The following is an 18,465-nucleotide window of genomic DNA, read 5'->3' on the forward strand; positions in this document are numbered from 1 at the left end:
ATGAAAGGAATGGAGATAACTTCTGACTTCTTTACTTACATGTTCATTTATTAAGGTAATTATTGGAGTATGTACCAAATATAAGAATTTGATTGTAATTACCACAGTGGATATAATGATGAGTTGTATGCATACTTATAAAAAAGCTGTGTAGCAAATGCCGAATGAGTAGATAGACAGTAAATATAGATGTTCCAGTGGTTCTTTTATTAGAAACTACAAGACCAGAAGTAGAAATAATCCTTAAATACATTCCCAGAGACCAGAAAGTTTTAATACTAGCATCTGTCATAATTACTTACATATAATAGGTGATCAACACATGCCTCATGAATTGAATTAAAGTTAAATATACCAGAAAAAACAGCAACGGGGGTTTGAGAAGAGGGGAGGTAAGATGGGCAGAAATTGAATTATACCCAGGGAGAATGAAGAAGAGGTCTTGTCAGTGATTAGAGAAAAGACAAAGCAGCATGGAGGAAAAGACTTAATGTCAGCCGGCAAAGGAGAGGTAAGTTAGATCAGGTCCCAGATAGTGTAGCAAACTAGTCTAGAAGAAACACACAGGTACCACCATCCTCAGAGACTGTAGGGACCAGGGGTTTCAGCATGAGCAGTCATCAACAAAACAAGATCATGGGTAAGAAAGTCTCTCTACCTTCTTATTTCTAAACTACAAAAATCAGACAGTTTTCTCAGGCTTTCTTTTGGGGTTTCAGTTGAGTATGCTTAATGAAATTTTTGGGTTTGACTTCCCACTAACCCTAGTATCTTTCTGCCTGCTTGTGGACAATTAGAATTCTAAGTAGAAACCCAAAAATGGGGTGAGGGGCGTATTATATTTAGATATGTGTTTGTAAACCACTATAATATAAACCTCAGTTTAAATGTAATCAGCCAGTAAATACATGTAAATGATAAGAGTATCAGATTTTTCCCAGATTTGTCAGGTTTTTTCCCCTGGCAGTTTTCAGGTAAGGAGAGGAGAAGGCTTGGAGAACATGAGCAAAGGGAAAGGCTGTTGATAGAAAGGGGAACAAAGCTTTAATATTTCACACCCTTGACCTGGGCAACAAAAATTAGAAATTAAGATATTAAGTCATACAAGTAGAAAGATAGTTTTGGGTTCATTAAGTTTTTATGTGTGTTTTGTTTTGTAATTGTAAACTAGGCAGTTTAATTTAATTGAGGTACTACAGAAACATCAGTTCCATTCCCTATTTTCAGGTTGGTACAATGTGTCATGTTTTTCCTAATGTGGTACATGGAAACAACAGGTACGACATACAGAATCTATTGCATTTTAGGGACGCCTGGGTGGCTCAGTTGGTTAAGCAGCTGCCTTCGGCTCAGGTCATGATCCCAGTGTCCTGGGATCGAGTCCCACATCGGGCTCCTTGCTCATCAGGGAGCCTGCTTCTCCCTCTGCCTCTGCCTGCCATTCTGTCTGCCTGTGCTTGCTCTCTCTCCCTCTCTCTCTCTCTGACAAATAAATAAATAAAATCTTTAAAAAAAAAAAAAAGAATCTATTGCATTTGAAAGAGTAGCCTGTATAAATGGAATATTTAAAAGACCTATAAAAATGTCCAATAAAAATTGGTTTGACAACTTCTTGTCAAAAGTGGGGCAAATATTTTATCTGTAATACTTAATACATAACCTTCAGAGTTTCATTTGATAAAGATTGTGTCATGATTGTATGAAGGATCCACTGAAATGGTTATATGTTTGGAGACTACTAGATCTATAGGCTCAGTAGTAGACCATTGCAGTAACTAACCCAAGAATTATTGGCAAAGGTCTCTCTCACACTGTTTGAAACACCTGCAATTCAATATTGCAACCAAAAAAAAAAAAAGGTTTCTTTTCTTCTTTAATTTTTTTTTTTTTTTTTTTTTTTTTTTTGGTTTAGCATCAGAACTCCCTCCTCTTGTTTGGAAAATACAAAAGGGTTTGTGAGCCTGTGGGTTGAACTCCAAAAAAGCCTGATATCTTCCTTACTCCTCATAAGACACAAGCATATGACCTAAGGTGGATTAATTGAATGTCATTGTCCCTAGCTGTGAATAGGGAATAGTGTTATAGGAAGGAGTAAGAGATTAGAATTATGCCAGTGGCCTTCCTGTGCCCCACTCTGTCACCATCCAAGTGTCCAGGAGTGGTGGCCCTTTAACTAGGTTGTACCTTTGGCCATGGATCCAGCCATCTGCTTTTCCTAGGTTTCCAAGCTTATCTGGTAATCATCCAGGAAATTTTTTTTTTTTTTTTTACTACTTAAGGACATCAAAAACAGTTTCAGTTTTTGCCTGATAACAATCACTCTCATCAGTCTAAAGAAACTATTATCAGACTAAGGATGCTACAAGGCTTGTATATGAGGACTACAGTTTTGTTTTGTTTTTTTAAGTAGGGGGCTCAGACTCACAACCTCAAGATCAAGACCTGAGCTGAGAGCAAGAGTCTGATGCTTAACCAGCTGAGCCACCCAGGTACCCCTGAACACTGTAGGTTTCTAAGTGATAATAAGAGGTTACCTGACTAAGCTCCAAGAGGCAGAGACTGCGTCTGAATGGATTACTATTGTATTCCCAGCTCATAGCTCAGTGCCCCAGCAAACATGTTCAGTAAATATTTTCATTTTGACTTGAATGAATAAAATAATAATACCCATTTATAGTCCTCTTCAATCTCTATTTTAGATTTAGATATGACTGTTTTTAGTGTGGGTTTTCCATAGGAAGAAAGAGAATTTAAAAAATGATGACACTAAGGTTTTGAATTCAGGTAAACAGGAGATTGTTTTTTCATTAGCAGAAATGAGAAGTCCGGAGGAAAGAGGTTTCTGCTATGGCTTTTACTTTTTCATAACTACAGGTTAAATAAGTTGTGTTACTTACTAGATAGCTTCATATTTTGAAAAGCATGTAGTCCCTCCTATTAGACTTCAATACAGCAAAAACAACTTACTTAACAACTTCAGACTGTCACTTGAACCTGCACGAAGAATGTTTTTTTTAATGGTTTTGCATATGTGATTTATTTAAACTTTCAAAACAATTAGCAAACTTGTTATTACCCTGCTTTTGTCATTTGTGACTCTGGGAGAAGCAAGGAAGTCATTTCTCAGTATTCTGAATATAGAAAAGACTGAAATGCTGTTTTTCATAAAAACTGAAGAAAGTGTCATTGAAGATCAAGTTATGAAAATGATTGGCCAAACTCCAGCTGTCTCTGCTTGCAAATAGATGATCTTAAACTGTTGCAAGTGGTGAATGTGACAAAAACCTTATCAAAAACCTTGTGACAGGGGCACCTGGGTGGCTCAGTGGGTTAAGCCTCTGCCTTCGGTTCGGGTCATGATCTCAGGGTCCTGGGATCGAGCCCCGTATTGTGCTCTCTGTTCAGCAGGGAGCCCGCTTCCCTTCCTCTCTCTCTGCCTGCCTCTCTGCCTACTTGTGATCTCTCTCTGTCAAATAAGTAAATTAAATCTTAAAAAAAAACAAAAACAAAAACCTTGTGACAGATGAAGATGGAGAGACAACTGTGTTCAACTGTGGGATTCTGAAGGTAGGCAAGGTTCAAGAAATGTTCAAGTCAAAGTGCTTAAACAAAGAAAGATGGTCTTAAGGCACCAATGCATATTGATTGAAATATCCTAAATGCTTATTCTACCAATTTGCATTGGATGCAATATTGAATTGCTGGTGTTTGAAACAGTGTGAGAGAGACCTTTCCCAATAATTCTTGGGTTAGTTACGCAATTTTTTTTTCTTATGCCACTTTATGAATTGCCTTTGACACAGATCTGGTATCACAGGAGGCAAAACCTAGGCTTTTGGATTTATAATGACCTGCACATGCCCAGGAGGAATGAATGTCTTCTGCTTCCAGAAGGAGTTGTCTTTTGGCCGTTTAGATAACTTGCAGTTCAGTGTTATTGGCCCTGATATTGATGTTTGCCAATTTTTTAAGGTTTTATTTATTTGACAGAGAGAGAAAGAGAGAGTACGAGCAGTGGGAAGTAACAGAGGAGGGGGAGAAGCAGGCTCCCTGCTGAGCAAGGAGCCCAATGTTGGGCTCAGACCCAGACCCTGAGATCATGACCCAAGCTGAAGGCAGATTCTTAACCGACTGAGCCACCCAGGCGCCCCAATGTTTGCCAGTTCTTATATATATACAGTAGGATGTTAGGGTTATCATGCACATTTTATATTCTTGTTTCTAAAATTATATATACCTTTTTATACTTAGATCAGTTGGAATAGTCAAGTGTAGAATACCTGAAAAAGCCAACTTCTTGGAGAGAATAATTAGAATTCCGTTTTAATGTCTGTAGGGATTTATTTGACTTTTAGAATGTTTCTAAAAATGGGGCGCCTGGGTGGCTCAGTGAGTTAAGCCTCTGCCTTCGGCTCAGGTCATGGTCCCGGGGTCCTGGGATCGAGCCCCGCATCGGGCTCTCTGCTCAGCAGGGAGCCTGCTTCCCTTCCTCTCTCTCTGCCTGCCTCTCTGCCTACTTGTGATCTCTCTCTGTCAAATAAATTAAAAAAAAAAAAAGAGAGAAATGAAATTAAAAAAAAAAAAAAAAAGAATGTTTCTAAAAATGGTTAACCTAGAGGTGCCTTTATTGGGTGTCTTAGTTCCTGCTCTGGGTTTGTTGTTTGGGTACTCCTTTGCTAAAATTTCTGTGCTGCCTCTTCCTGTTTGTAAACTTGTTGCTATCAGAAGTGGGATGCTAGTTTCTTAGCCCTTGCCATTATTCAGCTCTTTTTCACAGTCCAAGACTGACTTAGCTTCTGTGACTCATCTTACAGTGGTTATGCGTTCTGGATGTGAAATGTTACTGTTCCTCTCTTTTCTACAAGGCTAAGGAAAGATGTATCCTTATCATAGAAGATAAAAGGAAAAAGAAATCCCGAACAATTAAAGCACTATGGAATTCTTACTCTGAATGAGGTACTGTGGGAGATTCAAAGTATACTTAAAATGATGCCTGTTTTCAAAACACTTATGATCTGATTGAAAATCTGACACTATGGGAGTGCTAAACACCCTATGAGTAGTACAGACAGTTAAATGTACAGAAATTCAGAGGAAGGAGACCACTTTTCAACTGTGTTAGTTTGGAAATGTTTTATAGAGTTGAATTTGAATATGGCCCTTTATTAGGGTTTCATAAACAGGAAAGAGCAATAAATAATCCTTTAGTGATTGTGATATATTCCAAGTATATATGGAAGGGCTCTCATGTAATAGGCAGTCAGTAAATGCTCACACAGTAAATGAATATATAAATTCCGACCTGGATCTCTCATTGGCTTGTCAGAATCAATGTCTTTTTTTTTTTTCCCCCAGTATGTCTTAAATGTAGCCTCTCTGCTCTCATAACTGTACTTCCTCTGTCTTGCCCATGTGGCAGTAAAGACATTACCATTTATATTGAAACACAGGGTCATCTCTTTCCCCTTTTCTCCTTTCTTCCTTTCATTCTTTCCTTTATAGTCCAGTTATTTCCTACAGAAAATTTCCAATAATATCTTTTTATCAATCTCCTCTTCATTCCCAGAAATACCACTTTTTCCCTACCCCATATTATTGCTTTCCTAAATCTTTAACTGGCTTTTGTCCCCTCTGCCCACTCTCCAATCACTGTCAGATTAATCTTCCTAAAATCTAACTTTGTCTATCTTCCCTGCTACCAGCTTTTTTGCCTTTTGAATAGTCTGTATTCCTTAGCAATCCATTTCTTTATTACACTGTACTATCTGACTTCATTCTCACTTCCCAGTTTTATCTCCACTCCCACTTCTTTACATAAAGCCTGTTCCATTCAAACTGGATGACTCAGTAGCTCATGAATATGCCTTTGTTCACATTGTTAACCTGAGGGGCAGGCCTCATCTTTATCTAAATTCTGACTACTGCAGACCTGGCTCAAGTGTCAATCTTGCTATGAAACTTTCGCTAATCCTGCTTAGCAACCTGTAAGTGAAATTTTCTCTAAATGCTCAATTTTTTAATATATCATATCTAGCCAGCTTGGCTTGTTTTACAACTATATGTTCCTGTCATACCCTATTTTGCTATAAATCCTTGAACATGAGAACTACAATCATACAAACAATATAATAGTATAAACGGTATTCATTTTGATACTCCCCATGTCTAGCACATTTCTTATGTGCTTACTCAAATAAAGGGCTAAAAGCACAGACTAGGCCCCAAAGGAAAAGTGTGCTTGTTTTATGCCACTTTTGAATGTTCAGTGGCAGTTTCAGTATCTAGCTTGAGTTTGCTTTCTTCTCCAAAGATGGTATGGGCATCAATAATGAGAAATCTCTCTAAATAATTCTGCTTCCCACATTTCCTTACCCTGTAGTTATAGGCAAATGAATCTTCCTGTAGTCCAGTTTCCTTGTCTAAAAAAAATGGAGGTAATAATGTGAACTCTGTCAAATTGTTGTAGGAATTATCATCCAAGAAAAAGAGGCAAAAGAGAATAAGAAAGGTTTTTTTATTTGGGGTCTCCGAATTGCAATTCAGAGAGCACAGATTCTGTTAGTAACCAGAAAAGTGTCCCACGCATGTGGGGAAGACAAGAGGTTATTCTGAGAAAGAAGAATTGGGGTAATCACATGATTTTGATAAAGAGAGAAAAATAAAAACTTATTAATTGGTGCTAACTAGTTGAGCTGCTTTGATTACTCTGACTTTAATTGGTGCTATCAAACGAAACTAATCTTGGTGTGTTTTAATTATTCTGTCTTCATAAGCTCATACCAATAGTTTTATGGTCTTGATGCTAGTTGTTCTGTTTAGCAACTCCTTATAAAAAGTTGCCACTTTTGGCCCAGTTCAAGAATTCCCTAGTTAGAAAGGAAAATGAAGCTTCAAAATGGAGTCTTTCATGTTCAGAAATTGTATACAATTCCACGGAATTAAATGAGGTCATATTTTACATATATTACTATGCTAAGTAAGTACATATAATGTACTTACTTAGTGTATACCTGGCACATAGTACATGCTCAGCGTTAGCTGCTGCTGTTAGCTATTACACTTTTGACCCTGAAATATCTACTGGTTTGAAGTATGAATTTGATAAGTCTGTATGGAGCCTAAAACTTTGAACATTTCCTATCAGTGATATTCACTCTCTTACCTGTAGTATTAGGGAATTTTTTTTTTTTAATTTGCCAGCTAATACGACAACCAGAGTTCTTTTTTTCTAATTTCACCAAACCCAGTATATGAATATCAAGATTTATAAAAGACCTGGTTTGGCATGGTGGTAGATGGTTATTATTCGCTTTATAAAATAATCACCTACATGGAATATTTTACTGACTCCTTTAAACAGAAATCTCCACTTAGGAGTTTATAGTTAAGCTTACACAAATTTAACTTACATACATTTCCATTAACATACTTTATTTTTTGAGATTTTATTTATTTGAGAGAGGGGGAGTCACAGATAGAGATAGCAAAAGAGATAGCAAGAGAGAGCACAAGCTGGGAGGAGAAGGAGAAGCAGGCTCCCCACTGAGCAGGGAGACCAATTTGGGGCTCAGTCCCAGGACCTGGGATCATGACCTAAGCCAAAGGCAGGTGCTTAACTTACTGAACCACCACGTGCCCCTGAACATACTTTATTGATTGGGAGACAAATTGCCTTTCTATTTACATTTTATCATTAACCTTGTGACTTTGAATAAGACCTTTCTCTGCATTTCATTTTTCAAATCTGTAAAATAAGGGTATTCAACTCATGTTTAAGATCTTGCTCAATTCCTTAAGTCTGTGGTTCTGGCGTAAAACTCTAGGACCTAACACCATAGGCAGCGTGATGGGACAAAGTGAAGAAGGTTCAGGTTGACAAGGAATTCATTCACAGCTCCTGCTTTTTCTAGGTATGGTAACAACAAAAAGAGCTTCTTGAGAGGAGGGACCAAATATTATTCTTGAATTCCCTACAGTGTTTACCTCAGTGCTTTAAATAGAGTTGGTTCTCACTAAACATTGAATTAATCAGCAATATCTATAAAGGTCAAAATCATACACTCTAGAACCAGAGAACACCTGGGTCTGTACTTCCAGCTCTGTCACCAGCTGGGTAACATTGGTCAAGTCAGTCTCTCTAGGCCTAAATTTATATGGAAAGTGGGGATAATGATAGTATGATGATATTGTTGTGAAAGTTAAATGAGCTAATGTTAGTAAGGTCCTCAGAGCAATGCTTAACACATAGTAAACTCTGTTGTTACTCTATACATATTTGAATGATCTGTAACCTTAAGGGCAACTGAATGTGTATGATGGAGGTAGGAATATAATTTCTCTTATAGATGTTTCATGGAAGACAGGTTTTTACATGGTAACATTCATCTAATTTGGTGGGGGATGAAGTTACTCAAGTTATTCTTTTTTTAAGAATGAGGCATAAAGCATGTCTGATTGCTTGAGTTCACACCAATCATTTTATATAGCCAGGACTGGTTAGACAAAAGATCCAGAGGTAGAGGGGTAAGACGATTTTAATAGTTTCTTTCCAACCCTCAAGAGGGGGTGATTCTAGGATACATCGTTCCAAGAGTGAAAAGTCTATCTGCAATTCTAATCTGTTATGTCAAAACATGAAACCTTATTAGGTATTCTGGAGACTCCATCCCTAAGGACCTGCATATTGTGTAAATTTTTATCATCTTAAAATCAAAGTCCACTAAATATAGTAAAGTCTTGGTATGTAGCATCTGATTTTTTTTTTTTCTCCAGTGAAAAGAGTTGCCATCTAAAGGAAATCAGCTCCAGACAATTAAGTTAACACTTAAGAGTTAACAGGATACCCAAGATTGCTGGGAAAGGAATCACCACGGTGGTCCCTCTTTATTCAAATACAGGGCAGTTGGACACTTAACTGCTCCTGCAGATGTGTGACCTTAGCACTCGGTGGCTTGATAAAGGACCTTCCCCCAAATCACCACCTCTTTTTATAGTCAGGTGTCTGGGAAAGTATCAAGGCCATTAGATCTCACCTCTTTTCTGTTTTGAAGCTTAGCCCAATCAGAACCTTTCTCATGGATGGAAGTCAACCGGGAGGAAAGGGTATCTCAAAGACGCAGAAGAGGGAACTTGCCTTTAGGGAAGTCTGGAATGGTGACTTGGATGCCCCATCAGGAAGCAGATTTTGTCCTGGCATAGTATGTGGCTCATGCTGGAACCTGACCCCTCCCTAACTTCCAACCACCTTGGAACAATAGATGATCTTTGGTAGTGGGAACAATGGCTGTAAATATGACATAGCTTTAAAAATTGTACCTTTGGGAAGCCAAGAACAATATACTAGGTATGGAGACCTCTGCAGCCCTCTAAACTCACAGCACTGAATAAAAATGGTTTGGACTGTGTGGGACCAATTTGCAACACTGCCAAAACCGGATCTGTGCAGATCTGTGCGGATCTCTGCTGTGCACTTAGAGGATTTTCTCTTTCAGGCATTTGGAAATTGAATAGTCTCTTTGGACTGAAAACACTCTTGAGTTACTTGAGAACAATTGTGAGGTAGCAGCTGAGGCCCCTAGAAAAAGATTGGACTTCCTGTTTATTTGAGGTAGGAAGTGTGAAGTGATTTTAATTTGAATAAGGAGTAAGATTTGATCTTCTGACTTAACATTTCTTACATTGATTTTAGTTGTAGCAGCTTTGCTAAGGCAGTGGGACCATGTTCTTTTAAAGGAGGCTTTAAGAAGACTCTGGTGACATTTCTTCAAAAGCCTGGAAAATTTTTATCTGGTTAGATCAACGCACATCGTCGGTATACCGTTGGCAAGATAATTTTTTAAAGATTTTCTTTTTTCATGAGAGAATGGGAGGGAGGGAGGCAGAGAGGCAGGATTCTATCCCAGTATCCTGGGATCCTAAGCTGAAGTCAGATGTTTAACTGATTGAGCCACCCAAGCGCGCTGGCAAGATTATTTTAAGATAACTGACAATGAACCAAAAAGCTAGTTTCTTAAGTTTTTCTGAATTTCTGAAGAAAGCGCAGGCTGCAGAAAGGAAGTTGGAACCAGAAGTAATGAGGCTAAATCTACAACCCCTCGTCAAGGCCTTCGAGGAGAGGTGGGGCAGGAGCCTCACACTGGCGCACTCGGGGCTGCGGCCCGAAGGAGTCACGCCCACATGGGCGGGGCCGCAGGGGTGGGACTTCCTGTCGGGGAGACTTCTCGCTCTCTCAGGAAGAACTCCGCCGCAGATCCCGCGGGCAGCTTAGTGGGTTTCACGTCCCCCAAGCTGAGGTAAGTGCTGCATTCCTGCGACTTCGTATCAGCCGTCGGGCCGTGTGGGTCCGAGCTGTGGGCGTGGGTGCTGCAGGCAGCACTCCCCTCCCCCAGCCGAAGTGGGTGGGCTCGCAGGGACCCAGGCCGCAGGCGGCTGGGGGGTGGGGTGGGGGCTTTATCCCTGCAGTGTTACCTTAGCCCCTTCCTCCCGGTGACAACGGGGAAGGCCCCACGTCGTGTAGCGGTTTCGCCCACGGGTTCTCTCTGAACCCTTGTGGCAGCTGACGTAGAATAATTTTCTCTTTTTCATTTTACTGATTTCAAAGAAGCTCAGAGACCTGGCATGTTCCCAGGGGCTTGCAGTCCCAGTGCGAGCCCCTCACTTCCTGCTGTGTGCAGTCGCGCTGCTGGGGACAGGTGATAGGAAGGTGGCATGGTTCCCATTGTCAGGAAGGCTATGGACAGAAACAGTTGGGAATGTTTCGGGCGTTTGTCTTTAGGAAAGTGAAGGTGAATAGAATATGCTCATTTCCATCAAGAGATAGGCTCCAAGTGGTTGTGAATATTAGGCACCTACACAAATGATCAAGACGTAAGGAGGACATTCCTGAGGGCCCTAAGTGTGATGCACGGAGTTTATGGGCTCTTCCAGGCCAAGGCGTCCTCCCAGATTGTTACTGTGTGTTCCTTCCTTGGGACTGTCGTTCAGGCTCAGGACTCAGTGTTGCCTACTCAGGTGGCTTACATAGTATTTATATCTGAAGGTCATTAACTCTTCTGTGAGCTCAGGATCCATAGTGCAGCTGCCGAATTGGCATCTCCTTTTGGCTTCACAAAGCCGCCTCATCCTCTACCAATTAAACTTTTGATCTCTCCACCTCCTACACACATCTTCAGATTGACTCTTTTCCGTTACTCCCGGCTTCAGTGAATGTCACTATTATCCATTCAGTTGCTTGAAGTGGGAAATCTGGGCATCACTGAACTCTTCTTCTCCTTCATACCCATATCCAAATTATTACTAAGTGCCCCCAACTTTACCTCCTAAAGCAAGTATCTCTCCATTCTCTAAACTTCTCTAAACCTCTCCCTCCACTCTCCCAGGTTTAAGCCAACCTTCAGGTCCGCCTGGACTACTGCATCCTAAATCTAAATCTCCAATCCAGTCTACCCAGTACCCACTGTCCACTCTTCCCTCCACCCTCCAATCTGTTCTCTTCAATAGCCATGGTGAAATGATTCTTCATGGCTCTCAAATCAAAATGTTACCTTTAAGGCCCTGCCTGGGATGATGCCTACTATCTCCCCAGTCTCATCCCTACCCCCTTCCCTTGATCTCTGAACTATGACACTTAGGTGTTTTAGTTACTCTTCACTTACCTGCACTTGAGTTAGTTAATGCCTATTCACTTGTCCTTCAGAGCTTGGTTTAATCATGTTGTCAGGGCAAGCTTATCTGATACCTAAGGCCCAGTTAAAGCTCTCCTGTTAACATGGTTCTCTCACTGTACTTCTCCTACTTACGCTTTATTATGTTTGCGATTTCGCATGTAGTCTGATTTTTTTATTATTAATATCCGACTCCCCACTGGTGAGTAAGTGAATTGGGCCTGTTTTCCTCATTACATTGCAGTACACAGGGTATCACAGGTATTCAGCAAATAACTATCAAATGATTAAACAAATAATGAATTCCAGATGGAGAATCCCTAGAAGAAGGGGTAGCTTTTGAAATGGGCATTGAAGAATTGGTAGGAGTTATATCAGTGCTGTTGCTGTTAGAAGGCAGAGATATGAGAGGCTTGAGCAAAGTTTCTGGCAAGAAAGCAAATGCACTGTTCGGTTAATCTAGTTCTGTTAAGCCTAGAAGAGAGGAATGGAGTAAGAACGGAGGGGGAAAAAAGTTTGGAAACAATTCTTGAGATACTCTAAGCAGTGACTTCTGTAACTTGAAAAGTGGCTTCCCTTTTACATTAAAAAAAAAAAAATCAGGAAAAAAAAACCTACCAGCAGGAACAAACAGCTTACTGTTTCTGCCCTTTGCCCTCCCCTCCTTTCCTTTCCTCTTTCCTACACTGTGAGCACCATGGTAGGGAATTCTGAGTAGTCTTTAAGGTGAAACTGTCAGTTATTCTCAATTATAAAGGTGACAAAATTGGAGTTGCATTATACTTTATCTATTTTTTTTAAAGATTTTATTTATTTATTAGAGAGGGTAAGGGAGAGAGTACAAGCAGGGAGAATGGCAGGCAGAGGGAGAAGCAGGCTCTCTCCTGAGCAAGGAGGCTGATGGTGGGACTGGATCACAGGACCCTGGGATCATGATGTGAGCTGAGGGCAGATGCTTAACCAACTGAGCCACCCAGGCATCCCTGGGGTTGCTTTATAAGTGATGCCATATTCTTCTGATCTCCTGAAGAGCTTCACTGTCCTAGGTTCTGATTTTAGAGTGTAGTCAAGCCAGTGGTGAGTTATTTTGATATTCTCTTCAGAAGTCAGTGGAAAGCTGGACAGTTCAGAAGAGAAAAATATGTTATTTTTTTCTGGGAAATAAATTTATTATATTTTTAGACCTGGAATTTTCTTTTCCTCATGTTATAATAGAAAGATAGTGGACTTAAATACAAGAATTAAGTATATACCTTCTGTGCCTTTCTTTCAAAGCTTCTTTAATTTCAGCATTCCCAGTGTTCTTTTATTTTCACTTCATTCTCTACCCAAACATGCAGCTATGTTTTAAAGTACTTATGTGTCATTTCTTCTCCATCCCCCAAACCAGTGTGTGTGTTATTGTTGTTGTTGTTGTTGTTGTTGTTGTTTTATAACATGATGTTATGAGCACTTCGGGAAACACTTTTATAGAGTTTTTTTGTTATGTAAATGTTTCTACAATAGAAGTGGTTTAGGTAAGAATATTTTTTAATGGACCTATGAGTGAATCTTGAAAAACATTGAACTTTAAAGCAATGATTACGTTTGTGATTTTGTACACGTGTGATTCATTACCTGAATGAAAGTATTGTGCTAATTGAGATGTTTTTGTGAACTAACTATTCTATAATTAAGACTTAGAGTTTTTTAATTGCTTTGTCCTGACTTGTGTTAAATCTGTTCAGAAGATGGCTGATCCTTGGCAGGAATGCATGGATTATGCAGTAACCCTAGCAAGACAAGCTGGAGAGGTATGAACAGAAATCTTGTCAGCCATAATGTGATGGATGTGGGCAGCATGTGGTTGTCCTGTGAAATAAAACATGTATTTTGATTAATTTGCATTTGTTTTCATTTTACTAAACATTTTCAATGGAGTCAATACTCTGATTTTGTCGTTAAATCTTATTAATGACAATTGTGAATTTAAAATAGGATGTAAGATTGTATGATTTTGTATTCAGGTCATAACCACTAAAAGATTGTTTTATATACATTTTGGTAAGACATTTTTAAGAACAGCATTTCAGACAGATTGAATGTTTTAAGCTATTTCTATATTTTATCTTTTAGTTTGATTTAAAATGATTTATGCTTTTCTATTTGCTCATCAAAAAATCTTTTTAGGTGGTTCGTGAAGCCATAAAAGGTGAAATGAATGTCATGATTAAAAGTTCTCCAGCTGATTTGGTAACCGCTACTGACCAAAAAATTGAAAAAATGCTTATCTCTTCCATAAAAGAAAAGTATCCATCTCACAGGTATTTTTTATTTTAGTTTCACATGATAAGTTGAAACTTAGGTTAGAGTCAATGTACTAGACAAATTTTTATTCTAGACACAGAAATTGACTTTAACTTAAGCTGAAAAGGAATTTATTTGGAGTGTTGGGCAGCTCAGGAGCCCTAAATGCAGGGCATAGGCAGAAATCAGGAAGAAAGGCAGAGCTACAGGTGCCTCAGGAGCCATTGCTTCAGATGCCACTGGTGGTAGTCTCATGACTGCTGGTTTTGGATATCTTTACCCCATTATCTCAAGTTTGCAAATCCTAAGCAGGAAGGTCTTGCTGAACTCAGATTGTTTGCCCAAGATCAAGCTGCCAGGAAGGAGTAAACAGGAGGTATTTTGATTCCTTCATAGTAAGAGGAGTGTTTGGATACTGAGAAGCTAATATGACAAACGCCTGCCATAGGTTTGATTTAAAAGTTTTATTCTCTACATTGCAAACTCTTTTATGTGATAGAGGGATGATAACCTCAACAAGTTTGAGAGAAACTAAGATCAGGGCTCTCTTACAGAAACATATAGCAGAAACATCATCATTTTAAAGTTTTAACATTGTCATTCTCTACTTTTTTTTTTAAAGATTTATTTTATAGAAAGTGTGAGAGCACGTAGCTGGGGTGGGCAGAGGGAGAGGGAAAGAGAATCTCAAGCAGACTCTCTGCTGAGCACAGAGCCTGACGCAGGGCTGGAGCTCACAAACCTGAGATCATAACCTGAGCTGAAGTCAAGAGTTAGATGCTTAACCAACTGAGCCACCCAGGCACCCCTCATTCTCAATTTCTTGGTCATGCCATTATCTGTTCTTGGTATTTTAGCCACTGAGAAGAGAAAAATGTTTAAAGCTGTGGCTAAATATACTCCCTCTTAGTAAAAAGGTTTACAGCTAAGTGAAAAGGGGATAAAAGAGAATCATAAGGATTATAGGACAGTTCAGTATTGAGTAAAGGAAATAAAATAATGAATAAAGGAAATACAAAGAAAACCAGTGAACTCAGACACCATTTACAAAATTCACCTGAGATTTATTGCATAGCGTGTTCTGGGAAGGCATGTAGATATAGTAATTTTGATGGGTAATTTGCTTTCTCACTGACTTAATGTTCTCTATATTGTCTGTTGCTGTATAGCTAATTATCCTAAAAACTTTGCAGTTTTAGACAACAAACACTTATTATCTCAGAGTTTTCTAGGGTCAAGAATATGGGAATAGCTTGGCTGCATGGTTCTGGTCAGGGTCTCATAAAGTTACAGTCAAACTGCTGGTCAGAGCTGTAGACTTTCAAGCCTCAACTAGGGCTGAAGGATTCATGTATGTGATTATTGGTGACTTCAGTTCCTCAAGGGTTTTCTGCCAGCAGCTCCCCTCATTTCCTTGCCATTTGGGCCTCTCCATGGAACAACTCTTGATGTTGTGACAACTTCCCCTGGGGCAAGAAGGGGAAAGGGACAGAGGGAGAAATAGAGTAAAGATGGAAACCACAGTACCATTTTTGTGAACAAGTCTTCACAGTTGCATATTGTAACTTCTGCTTTCACTGTTCGTTGGAAAAGAGTCACTTGGTTCAAATTCATGCTCAAGGCAAGGGGTGTCAAGTTCTACCTCTTAAAGAGAAGAGCATGAGAGAATGTGTAGAGTTATTTTTTTTTAAACCACCACATTTTCTTAGTAAGTTTTCATCTGCAACAAATGTGAGTGCATACTCACATGTGAGTGCCTTTACTTAACCCTGGTATTACATTTGAGAATCTGAATTTTATTTTTCACATGACTTTGCTCTGGGGGAATAAAGTTTTCTCACTTTAGTCTGAAGGAAGAAGGAACAACAATAGAAAAGTGGTGTATGGACTTTTGTTATGTATTTAAAGTAGACTCTGAATCTAAGGAAATATTTAGGTTTGAAAATTGCTGAATGCAGTGTGAAGATTTGGAATTTGTCATTCTTGCTTGTAGTTTCATTGGTGAGGAATCTGTGGCAGCTGGGGAAAAAAGTGTCTTAACTGACAGCCCTACATGGATCATTGACCCTATTGACGGGACAACAAATTTTGTACATAGGTATGTTTTTTAAAAATGTTAATATCGTAATTACTGTTTGCATATTAACTAAATGGACCCAGATACTTTAGAGAATTATATAATTTGTAGAGTGAAATGTATCATGCAGAATTTTCATCAGATATGGAAGAGATGATGAAATATTCGTGCTGTGGACTTAGGCAGTGAGGGGCCCTGTTCACCATTCTTTTTCTCACTGGTGGAGCCCGATAGAAATGTAAGCAAGCAGTATTGCTGTTTTGAGATTAAGGAACTAGTGGAGTCAGTTTTGGGGGTCATAGAGAGTGTTGTCTATATAGAGTGGGTTCAGTTCAGGAGAAGAAACTATTAAAAAGAGTGTGGACTTTAGGATCAACAGACTTGGGCTTGATTTCAGATGCTTTTTTATAGGCTTTGTGACCTTAGGCAAGTTATTAATCTTTCTAAGCCTCAGTTGTTGTTTAATGTGTGAAATGGACATTTTGATGCTACCTTCCTTACAGAATGGTTTGTTCATGGGATTCAGTGAGTAATACTTTTATATAAGACCTTGTATAGTGCCTGGCACAAAGTCAGTATGTAACTCAGTATGTTAGCACTGAAAGAAAACCTGAGGGATTTGCCAGTGACAGTTAAAATGGGTAGCCTAGTTTGTTGGGATTACACATAAATGTTATATTTGAAGTTGCTGTGTAGCTATACATACCTTTACTAGTACAGAATTGTTAAAGTCTGAAAAGCTAAGATCTAGAATTTATATGTGGAGTGTTAATGTGGAAAGATGCTCATGACCTAACAAGATTCTTTTTTTTTTTTTAAAGATTTTATTTATTTATTTGACAGAGATCACAAGTAGGCAGAGAGGCAGGCAGAGAGAGAGAGAGGAGGAAGCAGGCTCTCTGCAGAGCAGAGAGCCCGATGTGGGGCTCGATCCCAGGACCCTGGGATCATGACCTGAGCCGAAGGCAGAGGCTTTAACCCACTGAGCCACCCAGGCGCCCCCTAACAAGATTCTAATACAGAGTGTATACTATGGTCCCATTTTTGTTAAAATGAAAATTATTAAATATTAAACTTTTTATTTTCAGTAGTTGAACACATTTTGTCTTATTTTGTTCATCTTGACTCTTGAGTCAAAAATTACAATGTATGTGTTCAAACTGTCATGCGGCCATAGCAATAGTTGTGGCTAACAGTTTACTTTTCACATGTGAAACTCCAAATTTGGTATTAAAGACAAGTAACAGTTTGTTCTGTACAATTTGATATCTGTGTTTATAGGTCCTGACTATGGGAGAAATAACCAAAGGAAAGAGACTTCTTAACCATGAACAATTAAAAATTTTTTTAATTTTGTATTTTTTTGAAAAAAGTATTTTACAGTTACTATATTTGTGGCATTTGACATTCCAAAGATATAAAATGTCATGCAGTGCAAAGTGTCCCTCCACTTCTGACCCCAGTTTCTCAGGACCAGTCTCTGGAGGTGGCCACTGTTATCTGTTTCTTGGGAATTCTTTCAAAGATGTTTCATGTCTGTAGAAGCTAGAAGCATCTTGAATGTATGTACGTATATACATGTGCCACCTGTCCCCATAGTCTCTGCGTACTGTACACACTGTTCTGTGGAAGGAGGGTTGAAACTATATGAAAAATTCTGTAGTCATTTACATTATGAAAAAACATCTTTATTTAAAGTAATTTTTATCTTGGTTAACTTGTATATATATATGTGTGTGTGTGTGTTTTTTTTAAGATTTCCTTTTGTAGCTGTTTCGATTGGCTTCACTGTAAATAAAAAGGTATGCTGTTTAAATTTATAGTAAAATGCCTTGCTTTCATTTTCTAAGAAAGAGTACATAAATTTAGGTTTGTTTCTATATTCAATTTATAGAACTGCATTATTTCAAAGTAAGCTGCAGAACTGTTAGAATTGGCATGATACTTTTTCCAGTAAAGAAAATTTAATGTCTGAGAAGCAATAATTAAAAGGAAAAAATACAGACAAGTAACTGAAATACAATTCAGTATTTAATCACCATTATATATGTGATAGAGTCAGATGTGATAGGAGCTGATGTATGCTAGATGGAAGCAGTGGGATTTGAGCTAGGAATGCCTTAAGGTGTCTGTGAAGGGAGACTTTGAAAGACCAGAAAATGGTAGGGGCCAGAACATGGTTGGGAAATGCTGAGTATGTTCAGGAATCCAAATACTTGCTTTATCTGAAACCTAGTAGAATACAAGCTGTAGCTTTTGCATTTCCTTGCTGTTTGGCTATTTGATTGATCCAACAATGAATGATGTTTACTAACATCTGACATACCTGACTTCCAGGAGCTTGTGATATATTTAATCAGTGTGTATACAGGAGAGTTAAAAAAATCTGTGAAAATAAAAACACATCTTAGGCACAGGGTTGCACTAATTAGTGAGAAC

The 18,465-nt window shown here is 38.8% G+C and overlaps 2 protein-coding genes across 2 annotated transcripts in view; both read left to right on the forward strand.

Moving 5' to 3' along the window:
• The first annotated feature begins 1,236 nt into the window (after positions 1-1,236).
• On the forward strand, positions 1,237-4,955 carry LOC111156781 (solute carrier family 10 member 5). The gene is given in 12 exon segments (XM_022517851.1): positions 1,237-1,277; positions 3,062-3,186; positions 3,189-3,297; positions 3,492-3,544; positions 3,547-3,806; positions 3,808-3,902; positions 3,904-3,954; positions 4,145-4,248; positions 4,251-4,313; positions 4,316-4,358; positions 4,591-4,852; positions 4,854-4,955. Coding segments are annotated over 12 exon segments (1,308 nt in total).
• Positions 4,956-10,236: 5,281 nt separating this feature from the next.
• LOC111156796 (inositol monophosphatase 1) overlaps positions 10,237-18,465 on the forward strand; it is a 34,361-nt gene continuing 26,132 nt past the window's right edge. Inside the window, exons 1-5 of the mRNA XM_022517856.1 lie at positions 10,237-10,292; positions 13,391-13,456; positions 13,833-13,966; positions 15,943-16,047; positions 17,783-17,828. Of these exons, the coding sequence (XP_022373564.1) occupies positions 13,394-13,456; positions 13,833-13,966; positions 15,943-16,047; positions 17,783-17,828 (348 nt within the window). The 5' untranslated portion in view covers positions 10,237-10,292; positions 13,391-13,393. The remainder of the gene's footprint in view (positions 10,293-13,390; positions 13,457-13,832; positions 13,967-15,942; positions 16,048-17,782; positions 17,829-18,465) is intronic.

Source organism: Enhydra lutris, unplaced genomic scaffold (assembly GCF_002288905.1).
Source record: "Enhydra lutris kenyoni isolate GAN:26980312 unplaced genomic scaffold, ASM228890v2 scaffoldscaffold49, whole genome shotgun sequence".
NCBI classification, from domain to species: domain Eukaryota; kingdom Metazoa; phylum Chordata; class Mammalia; order Carnivora; family Mustelidae; genus Enhydra; species Enhydra lutris.